This window comes from Venustampulla echinocandica (assembly GCF_003357145.1).
Source record: "Venustampulla echinocandica strain BP 5553 chromosome Unknown scaffold_7, whole genome shotgun sequence".
Classification (NCBI taxonomy): Eukaryota; Fungi; Ascomycota; class Leotiomycetes; order Helotiales; family Pleuroascaceae; genus Venustampulla; species Venustampulla echinocandica.
In genome coordinates this window covers 351,772-363,604 of record NW_022474212.1, presented here as the reverse complement: position 1 = coordinate 363,604, position 11,833 = coordinate 351,772, and the positions used below count along the sequence as shown (strand labels likewise).

Below are 11,833 nucleotides of genomic sequence, written 5' to 3'. Positions count from 1 at the left end.
ACACAAATTCCATTTCAGCCGAGCCATATCTACTTCGTAATTCCCATTAAGGACCCAGATACAGGCGCGGAGTCATGAGATGGGTCTACCTCCTTTACAGCACTGCAATTGGAGGACAACACCAACCACCTCAAGGGTCTCGAACATGAACAGCCTCACAAACAACAGGCAGAATAGGACCGGAAGCCCTTGCTCTGCTAGATTCTAGGTACATCGGCAATTAGGACACGCACCACAGATACTTACACGAGCCCTACCAACAGTGCCCTGTATTATAAATAGGTATTGTCGAGAAGCCACCAACCAGCACCGATTCCTATTTCGAAAGCTCAAGTCAAATGGAGAAAGAGGAAGGTAGCATTTCAGTTGTAGGGGTCGGAACAACATCAATGCAGCCACAACATGCTCCATGCAAGTTACGAGATTCCGGCCCGTTTATCAACTTGATCCCAGACCCGAATTCAGCAACTTCCATCCTGTCAATTAGTATGCCTAGCTGAGGTTCTGCCTAATTTAAAGCGTTACGAAGCACCTACGCCTGCATATCTCGACTTTTATCGGTGACTAATATTTGAATTATAGGAGACAACTTGTGTAAGCAGCTCTGCCGAAACAACAAGGAAACCCTGTAGATGCATTTATTCTTGACCGAACCGGTCAATAGACGGGACAGAACAACACTGCCAGCCGGTATCATTTAAATTTCTGGGCCAAGTGCCACTGAGCAGTAAACGAGAATAGTTTAACTTGCCACGGGTGTGGAATGTAATTACCAGCATTAAAAATGGCAACGCCAGGATGCAGTTGTGAGAGACATATAGAAACAGAAATTGCTACGTAAATTTGAGCTGAATTATCAACATCTTCCAAACACCAACTTTGTAACGAGGAAGTTGTGAGTATTGTGGTGGTAGGAAAAGGGACGTTGTAAGAATACCAATATCAGTAAAATATAGCACCACTAACGTTTAACATAGTAGCCCTAGTGAAGTACATCCTATATGTTTTGCTAAGAGCTGCGAACTAAATGAATCTTTAAATAATTGAATCTCGTCGTTGGATGCACACGTGATTTGGCGATTGATCCACCTGATTCTGCACCATGGACGAGTTTCGACTCCCGTACTCGTACCTTGTTCTCTCCAATTGGCGACTACAGCTTCATTCAAACACCATCATATCAAAACGCGATATCCACGATGAGCTCGTCAGAAGCAGCTCAACAGGACCCCCTCCTGCTGCTTCGGCAATCAATAGCATCAGACAGTCCCTGCATACCGTCGACATCCGCAGACCCGGGCTCGGCTTCATCAGTAGACTTAAGTCTAGCCAAAGCAACCCACCTCCACTTCACCGCACCAATCCAAACTTCCCTCCCTCTCACAACGCCCACGCGCTTCACGTCCTCTGATAAGCCCGTCGATCTTCGCAGTATCTACTTCGCCTGGCTAAAGCGGGAGACAGCAATCCATGAGTACAATGGATCGGCGCAAGCCTTGAGCGCGGAGCTAGCGGCGGAAGGAGGCGCGGGGGGAGAAGTACAGAATCTCGCTTTTGTCGAGAGGTTGGATCTGATTACTTGGCTGGAGGGTGCTTCGGAAGAAAGTGAATACATCAAGCCACTAGCTTCTGATACTTCGAGCGCCGCAGCTTCAGCGCAAGTCGCCTCTGGTGCTGCGGGTAGCATTGCGCCGGTTACTATCACAGCCGTTGGACGCCATGGAAAGACTATTGATCCCAGGTTGGCGGAGATATATAATGGGGAGAGGAGGATGGGTGATCGGAATAGTGTGTTGCGGGGGATTAAGCCCACGGTGAGATACTTTCAAACTTTTGTGCTTCGTGTTTTTTCTCGCAGGGTTCGATTGGTATTGGTACTAGAGCATGACGCTGATATTTTACCTCTAGGACTTCTCACATGTGCGCAAACTGGCGGCGCCATTCAATGCGCGAAAAGCAGCTCAAGCTGCAGCAGCGAATCAAGCCAACAATCCAACTCTAGCACACAACCCCAAAGCGCCAGTTCGGCGGCCTGACCCCATCATCCTGCTTTCCCCATCCGCCTCGTCTCTCCTCCGCATGTCCAATATCAAGTCCTTCCTGGAAGGTGGAACTTACGTGCCCCCGGACTCGTCGAACTCTACGTCTACGTCCTCGGCGTCCATCTTACATATCTCGCGCATCCTCCCTTCTATCGATCCTACGCGGCCGATGCGTTTCATTATCGTTGATACGCCCGAGCAGTTTAAGCCAGAGTACTGGTCTAGAGTCGTAGGTGTATTTACTACGGGCCAGGTATGGCAGTTCAAGAGCTACAAGTGGCAGCAGCCCACCGAGCTATTCAGGCATACTTTGGGGATTTACCTTGGGTGGAGAGGAGATCAACCGCCTGATTCTGTCAAAGGTTGGGGTCGAGGTGTGTTGTCCACGCAAGTAGAGAAATGGAGCGCGGGAGCTGCGGCGGCCAGTCGATGGCGGGATCGCGAGGTCGTGGAGGGAATCTGGAAGGCGATTGAGGATAATATGAGGACCAAGGGATGGAGGAGAGATTCCGGACCTATGAATGTATGATGCGGGAAAATGCTCTCAGCATGGCGTCTGGTGTTTGGTAAGGCTTGTGCAGGCGCAGACGAGAAAACCGACATGTTTCTCTAAGAAAAAAAGGAATACATCTATAAATAGAAAAAGGGACTTTTTAAAGAAATGGCATCAATAAATAATACGCCATTTTGGAGGTTTGCCAATATTTCCATCTTGGGAGTTTCTAAGCTTAGGACTGGGCTACCTTTAGGTAGTTGTTGCCTGCGTGGCGCGCTTATGGAGGATTTCGTTCCGAGGGAAATCTCGCGCGCGGCACCCCTGGAAATCAAACAAGTCTTTATTCTTAGAACCAGCCACAAATCCTACTCTGCGGACATGGCGCTTTCCGCGTCGATAATAGGAGAAATACCGTGCATACGTTTAGCTAGATTGAAATGCAACGTCTAAGAAGTGGCGGATATGACTGACTGACTGAGCAAGGAAGGAACTCGTGTGCTAAACGATGCAAGCCATGAATGACTAGGGGGAGAATATAATTTTAGTCGAATGAATCCCGAGACTTTGGTATTGGCGTTTATGTCAAGGATTGATACAAGTGGTTGGCCTAATGGGATATATTTGGGATATGGATTAGGAGAGGAAGGAAGATTGGTTTGCAAATACCGTTTTCTTGTCGAGGTAAGCAGGTAATACGGCATGTCCGACCGAGCCTTGGAGCTGGCTGGGCAAGTCGGATCATGATCTTGAAGGAGGAAGGAATTGGTTTGAGGATTTTCCTTCGGGATTGTGAAGATAATATGGGCAAGGTGAATCCGGTCGTTGGACCATTCTGTATAGATAGTTCCGGTCATACGGCATGTCCGGTTGGTACGAAGAAAAGGACGTACCTATAACTTGTCGGAGGACTTAGGATGAGATGGCCAATTGTGGATAGTGAGGACAGGGACCTTCAAGTCAGATTTGGACGTCTGGCCGTAACTGTGCCATATTGTACGAAAGCAGAGACGGAGATCATTACTAGTTCCTATCTTAGATCACCGAAATGAAAGTTGGAACTCCTCAAGATGAATGGTGAAACCGTGTTCCTGAATTGTATCCCCTGACGAGCAAGGAGGTTCGGCAAGAAGTTCTGTACTTCGCAGAGTAGCCAAAGTGGAATCTTTCACGCCCCCTTTGATCCTGTCCACTTGCGACGACTCATCGATCCATCTAGGTTACCTAGTAACTAAGATCGATATTTCATATTGAGTATCCGCAATTGGAGGAAGCCTACTTCTACCAACTGACACGAACACAGCGTCTCGTGATAGGTCAAGGCTGGCGCGGCCTCGTAGTAACACCAATAATGAATGCCACATTCCACCCCATTTCCTTCGCGCCCAGTTCCCTAGGAAGATGACACAAAAACTGCACCCGGGATCCCCGGCGGCACGAACGAAGATGGACACATGTCACATTCTTGTTGCGATCCAACAACTCGCGTCTGCAACTATGCGCGCAGCCGTGGCACTAACCACATGGTTGGAGGGATCGGCGGTGGCTTCTTCGAGACTTTGAGTAGTACCTCGTACAACAGACACTGCGGATGCCACCCACATGCTGCTGCTGATGCTGCATTGCAGAATCGGCGGCTGAGATTGAAAGGAATTAATAGGTGTCCGAACACAGGTAGATACCTAGGGATGATAAGGTACAGCCATAATGTTGAGAAAGGACATACTAGCACTCGCCTCAAACATGGACACCTAGGTCATTCTAGCTCTAGCTTTTTTTCTATTTTTATAACCCGCGTCACCTCGCATTAATGCCATGATGTGGCGCGAACGCGGGATCTACGTAGTAGAAACGACAAATGTGTTCATCCCCCCTATTCCTTCATGCACAAAATTTGTACAAGATGATACCGAGGGGAATAGAGCTGCTCAGGGGTGCTAGGAGGGTCCCAGGCTCCCAAAGAACTGGGACATGAGGATTCTAGGTTTTCGAGGGATCCGCAGCGCAGGAGGTGGCGTCCTCGTGGCCGCCAGGGGGCCTACGGAGGATCCTGAACCGGCTCCTTCTAGAAGGCTTCTAGAAGAGATGTTCGAAGGAGTTTAAGATTGATTTTTGCTTTGGGGGCGGCAGCGGATTCCTAAACGGGCGACTTGTGGAACTTAACTGGGCCTTGTACTCGGCATTTGGGGTTTGTACATACTGTACATGTTCGGCTACGGCGTACCAATGAAATACGCAGCATAACGTTGTATTATATGGAGTAGGGCCGAAAAGTGAGACCGGTCAATCTGCGTTGATGGGATGTTCTTTTGTGGCTTGACGAATTGGGAGACAGAGCATGGCCAGGAAATTTAAGAACACTGTCTGTGAGTATTCCGAAAAGGAGACAGGGAGGAGACACGTGGCCATCTCACATCTCGGAGATTGTGCGTAGGGACGAACTGTACCTGGTACCTTGATTTGTGGCGGGGCGGCGGGTGTTGACAGGGTATCTCTACATGGACCTTATTATTCCTGCCCCGTATTACTATTGTTGAACTACTCTTAATATCACACGGAGGTGTGCCCGTTCGAAGCAAGTACTGGTACTAACGAGACTTTTCGAAGCTATCCGGACGATCATTTCGGGGATGGCCGATCGCCGACGATCCTAGAGGAAGGAGAGCCATTTGGGTAGAGCACGTTTGCTGCTGCTCTCCGGAGTAGGACGACTCCAGCCGAGAAAGGATCTTCAGGTTATCAACGGGGATTACCCGGAAACAGAGTAAAGGTACAGTACGTAGGTAGTTTCAGGAATTACGTTACGCAGTACGCAGGTACGGAGGTACGGAGGTACGGAGGAACCCGCCGACTGCCGTTGATGACTGCCGCTGATGCTGACGCTCATAGCCGCGGTATGTACAGTACCAGCTCCTCTCTTACTTACGGTGTCCTCCGTATGCATTATTTAGGAACATATTCTCAAACAGAATCCATACCGCCAAGCCTCGCAACCTTCGTCGTGTGTGGATAGCAACGGTGTCAGGCGTGGCAGCCGTGTGGCATTGAAACAAAGTGGTATCGTGGCGGTGTGTCACGGCGAAGACGTTGAGGGGGCCGGGGCCGGGGCTCTATTGGCATCGCGGTGGGAAAATGGAAAATGGGATAGGTCTGGGACTCTGGGGCTCTGGGTGTTGAGGAACTCAAGAGTGGGTGTGTGTGGCCTGATTCGCGGGACTTTGGGCAACTGGCCTCTTACACATTGATCGGTCAGTAATAATAAAGCAATACTTCCAAGCTCCCGCACGCCCGCTACGGGCGAGAACCAATATCGAAAAAGAATTATTGATACTCGAGGCTAGGGAGTAGTTAGGCTGAGAGTCTGTCTGAGACAGGAACAGCAAGTCTGGACCGGGATAAGTAATGCTAGCGATGGTTTTAATTTTAATAGCCGAACTTCAGCCGGGGCATGTCATGTGACTTTCTCACCCCTGCTCGGGGTTAGCGGGGGTAGGTGTATCGGTAACAAGCAAGTAAGCGAATAGGAAACTGGAGATCGTTTAATACGTTTCACCATCCTAGGATAGGATGCCCTCAACTGGCGAATGCAAAGACCCAGAGGAAGTATGTACATGTCCATGACCATGTACACACATACCTTACATACAGTACATACGTACTACATTACTGTGTCTGACTACGAAGAATCAGCACTTTGGCTAAATGGCCAATAAATGCAAATGTATGTTAGCGTCAGTGCGTGCTTTTTTGCGACTCTCGGCGATGTCTCGTTCGTTCTACCGCAAAGTTTATTAATCAGTAGTCGAGCAGAAATAATAGTAAATGCCCTCCCTTTTTTTCAAGCACAGGGCTGAGAGGAGTGAGACAAGGAGCACGCACGCAACGGGGCAATGCTTACCACGGAGCCTAGGTAGACTGCTGTTACGGAAGAAGGCCACGTGGTGGTGGAGCGGCCATCGTGGGAACTGTGCCGCAACGATCACCCATACTTTTGTTGACTCAAGTGCGGGTACGGCGATGCGATATGCTGACTCTACAAAGCACTAGGTCAGCCAGGTAAAGGGTTCTAGTACCTTTTCGTACGCACTACTACGGCGCTACGACGCGTCCGGGGTAAGTACACATCCGCTTGTCACTTTCCGTGCTTGGCGGGCCGCATCGGGTCAGGTTTTCCCGCCCACACAAGGCTACTTCGGAGCACTACGAAAGTAGGAAAGTACCTTGGTACCTAGGCACTCGAGTACCGACTGCTACCGGCCTAGAAAGCGGCTATTGCCCTCGTCATATTGGCAATACGGTGTAGCATTCCGGGATCCGAAGTCCAATTTGCCCTTTTTTCGTGGCTATGTGTCCCTCCCAAGTTTCCCATTAATTTATCCCTTGATTACGGACATCTCGGCGGTGGGGCAAGCGCAGCGTGTCGCAGGCTCGCAGCAGAGTAAAAAACTGCCCAGCCACCGCAAAAAAGCCAAAGCTGCCTCATATCCCAGACCCCATGTGGCCTTTGGATCTCATGAGCCGTGCGTGCGTATAAACATGGGTTTGCAGTTTGCAGTTTGCTGCGCAGGGGGTGAGATCATGCAACGCCCACTACTTCGTACTACGCATGACTCCGGCTGAAGCGCTGCCAGAAAAACGTGGCCTGCGAGAGAGGCGGGCGTGCAGCGCTGCTTTTACGGAGTAGCAGGGCTGCTCGAAAGTGGAGAGGGTGAGTCGGTGACACGTGGAGGGCCCCAAGTAGTACCGATGATCATAATGCGGGTGTTATCAAAGGAGGCATCAAAGGAGGCATGGAGGGCATGGGCTTGGATGCCCTGGGGAGATATAGGGCAGCTACGGAACGGGGTATGACGTGTTCTTATTATTGTAACCACTTTTGTAGGCTTTCACTAACAGAAAAGCAAAGGTGAAGGGTCTCGTTTTGAATTCGGAGGCGCTTCTTGATAGACTCACAATCGTATAATTTTATCTTTTGTCCTATTCAAGAGATATTCCGCAGTTATATATCCAAGACCTAGTAGCTAAACATTTGACTCTTGCTACTTATAATATATGTGGACATTTGTATGGTAATTATTAGATGTAACTGACATGTATGCTTTCCATTTTTCAAGTTATTAGAATTAAATGATACTTTTCTATTATAAAAATATATCATCCCATATCACATAATTACGATATACTGTACATCCTCTGCTGAAATTAGACAATTACTCAACATGCTCTGCAAAGCAGAATGAGCAGTCATCCCTAGGCTAACTGCAGCCCATCAAGTGTCACTCAAGGCTCACCACCCTCTCCCACAGGGAAAGATCTATCGATCATTAATAATAACCTTACAGCGTCCCCGCCTGTCGTGCTTCCATCACATAATATCATGTTCCACCAGCACCAAGGCCGCGTACATCGACACATACATAAGTAGGGTTGAAAACCTCACCGGCAATACCAAACCAGGATGCCTACCCAGTCACCGCCACTCTCCAGCCAGCCTCCAGATCGTGAGAGTACCACCTTGACTTGTCGCCACCTCATAATGGGCTAAGTGAGCACAACATATGTGCTCACTTAGCCCCCATTTTCAACGTTGGTTTCAATGTACTCTATCTGCAATATATGTAGCACCTGCTACATGTAGAATAGTATGGTGTGAGGTAAGTGCGAGGTGAGGTGGGCCATCCAAGTCCAGGGAGCCTCCGATGCCCTTCCCCCCCGCGACCCGCCAATGATCATCCTCCCGGTGTCTGTCATAACACCCCGGAGCTAGCTAGCCACCAGCACAGCGAATTCACACCGCAGAAAAAAAACATTGGCGCTGACAAAACCTCCAGATCAGATCGTATCATATCGGCATCTTTACCATCACTCCCGTCGGCGATATCTTTCCTTCGCAGGGCCTCAACCACCCATTCCCGAGACATTACGCGTTGCGATGCGGTACGATGCGTCAAGGAAAAGCAAAGGAAAAAAAGAAACAAGGATCGGGAGTCTTCGCAACACGTTCTCGTCCTCGTGGCAGCCACCAGCCAGCCCTGGAAGCAAAAAAGCAAAAAAGCAAAAAGCAATAATAAGGCAACACTGGAAACAAAACCCGCCGCGCACGGAGAACCAGGGACGGAGGTTTGTGAGACAATCTCATCATGCCAATAATATGCCAATCTGCTAGTAAGTGTGCGACACGATGCGACACGATTTCCGAATCCCGCGTGCCCTGCCCCTGGTTTGCTGGCTTCTAGAAGGGCGGGTTTCGAAGGGCTGAGTAATAAAGTACTGTCCAAGAAGAGAGATCTTCCCGACGCTCTGAAGACGCTCTTGTTATTATTAGAGGTTTCTTGGTTTCAACGGTTTGGATATGCCTATTACGAGGTATACCTCCGTACGGAGTAGGAGCTAGTGATCGGAGGGGGAGAAACCGGTATACTACTGATAGGAAGATGAATAATGTCTCTTTCGTTCTTTTCTGCCATATGAACGAAGGGCGGGATTAGAGTACCCGGCCCGGCCGGGGGCAGTTCTTCCATATTGTAATAACTCGGCATCTGATTATGACCGCGGCGGGTGAGCAACGCACATACATGTAACAAAGGTAGAGTAGGGTTAGTAATGGTTTTTACTTTATTTTCGTTTGCTTTGCTTTTCTTATCTTACCTCACCGTGCAGAAGTGCCCCGGGTGAGAGGGTTGGTTGACCATGGACCAGGTTTTGGAAATTAATATATAGTACTAAGTAGCACTATGGTCATATGTATGTGTGTGGTGGCGACCGTTTATTATTCTGAGCTCGGGAATTGGAAGATTCTTGGGAGATGACGTGGGTTTCGAAAAAAAATAAAAGGGGTCTAAAATTATCCCGTCTCCGTACTGTAGTACCTATTTTAGAAAAGTACATTTTTCTATTTCAAATTGACCCAATCTCCTGGTCGGCCCAACCAGCCATGATGGTGGTGGTGGTGGCGTACGGAGAAGAGCGTTAGGTGTTGGGTGGTTAGGTTGGGCTGGGTTGGCGTGGCTGAACCCGCACCGCACCGTACCGTGTGCTGGAAGGTATTTCTGGAAGCAGGCTTCCGACTAAACTCTCTCGCGAAACATGGAGTTCTCCGGGTGTTCTCCGTGTTTTTCTAATGACTAATGATGATTTATTTCGGAGATTTAATATTATCATGCAACCAGTGATGTCTGGGATGGGGCTCGTGTGTTTCTTTTGTTTTCAAGTGTCTCGAGCGGAGCGGGGATAGACTCCCTGCCTATCAGAAACTGGGGATTTGTCGTGGAGGCCTTGGGGGCCATCGGTCGAGAGCAAAAAGCAAGGCGCCGCAGATATACTCATCCTGGACCCGGGTGACGGGGTGGTGGAACACATGATATTGCGCAGGACATATTTTGAAGATTGGGTTGGTTGGGTCTGTTGAGGAACTGTTGGATTGTTGGAATTGTTGGACTTCGTTGGGAGAAAGATATCGGGATCATGTGTGTTTTACCGCCTGGATTTCTTACCTCCAGCCCACCTTACCTCCCTACAGCGAGAGCCAGACGACTCACTGGGCCATGGGCATCCCGCGATATCCTTCTGCTACGCTGCTACACTGCGCTGCATTGCACCGCACAGTTGAAAGCCGCCTCATCTCACACCGCATCATGACCTCCTCGGTCGTATCATGAGCAAATGATGTATCGTGTGGGTTGGGTTGCGAGACTTGAGACAGTGAGCGCACCACTTCTGGAAGCAGACATCTGAAACGCCATGACTCGCCACGCCCTGCTCAGGCGCCGGGGGGGCCCCCTGGCCTACGGGCGTTGGGCATCCCTGGCTGCCACGAGCAAGCGACGATCGCGGGTTGTGCTGGTGGCTTTTCTGGCTCCGCTTCCTCCGACTGCGTCGTAGCCTAATTACGACCTGCGGACGGCGTACCACGGTACCCTCCATACTGCCCCAACTGCCACTGCCGCTGCCACGCTGCCACGCTGCTCCATCTCAAGGCCACGCTTCCACGAGCGGTGCCTGCGTTTTGGGGCGGGGCGGGGCGTGTGGTTGGTGGGCAGTGGGGCTGCTGCTACAGTACAGTACCTGCCACATTCTGCCTGCCACAGCGTACTGCTGTGCTAACTGCTGTACTATTCAGGACCCGTATCTAATATACACCACCACTACTCTGTAGTAAGTATGTACTACTAGCACAAGGTCTTACCGTCACCACGAGCTGTCTACTCCGTACTCGTACGCAGAGCTCACCGTTTCCGGAGCAGATTCCCTCCTGCCCAGGCCCGGCCAGCGCCCCGGTCTCGGCCTAGCGCAGCATTCTAGCTCTTTGTGTGCTGTGACTAGTGCTGCAGCCGTGCTGGGTGCTGGCCAATCAGCGGGCGGCTGCTGCTCCTGCCACCTGCCTGCCACCTGCCCACCGGTCACAGGGATGCTACATGCAGCATTATGGCCGCTTTCAGGTGTGCGTGCTCTGTACATGTGCTGCTCTGTACAGGCTTCAGTCTATACAGTACCTCATTACCCCATACACTCACTGACTGCTGCTAAGTACTGTACTGTACTGTACTGTACTGTACGGAGGTACACTACTGCAGTCTGTACTTTCCTGCCCCTCCCCGTACGCTGTAGCCGGTAGCCTGTAGCCTGCCTGGCTACCACGTACATACAGCAACTGTACTGTAACTGTCAATAATAATATTTGCAAGTGCGTGCAGAGGACAGAGTACAGTAGTAGTAGTAGTAGTAGTATTACCTACGCACGTAGCACCTAGCACCTAGCACCTAGCACCTAGCAGTGTAGCACCCGCACCCATAGTATCTCGTCCTTGGTACCGTGCTGTACTGTACTGTACTGTCCTATACTATAACTGTATTATGTTCTACAGCTTCTGCACGCTTCGTGCCCAGCGCGTGTGCGTGTGCGTGTGCGTGTGCGGCGTGCAGGCTGCATTTGCAATTCCACTTTGCTCCGTAAGTAAGGTATATCATTCTTCCTCTATTACTCTCACTACTAAAGTACGTAGTCTGCCCATGCCACTTTGTGATCTTTGCTCTGCTCTGCTCTGCTTCCTTCTCGCCGACCCCGATACACACCGACACCTTTTTGATATAGCCTCTGCGTTCTGTGCCCTCGTTGCCCGCCTCTCCCTCTCCCTCGCCGTCTCCGCCTCGCCTGTTACACGCCCGCCCTTCCGCCCTCGGTCTCTAAACGGACTCCGCCTCTTCCCTCCACACCCTCTACTCCCCCCTACGTGGCCCTCGCTGCCCCCCTCCCACCTCTTTCCAACCCCCTCCGCCCTCTCATCGCCATCATCTAGAG

The 11,833-nt window shown here is 50.4% G+C and overlaps 1 protein-coding gene across 1 annotated transcript; it reads left to right on the top strand.

Moving 5' to 3' along the window:
* Positions 1 to 1,199: 1,199 nt before the first annotated feature.
* BP5553_08046 (uncharacterized protein) lies at positions 1,200 to 2,571 on the top strand (the record flags this gene model as incomplete). Its single annotated transcript, XM_032016669.1, has 2 exons — positions 1,200 to 1,814; positions 1,909 to 2,571. 2 exons carry the CDS (start codon positions 1,200 to 1,202, stop codon positions 2,569 to 2,571), a joined length of 1,278 nt encoding a protein of 425 aa, XP_031866960.1.
* Positions 2,572 to 11,833: the final 9,262 nt, after the last annotated feature.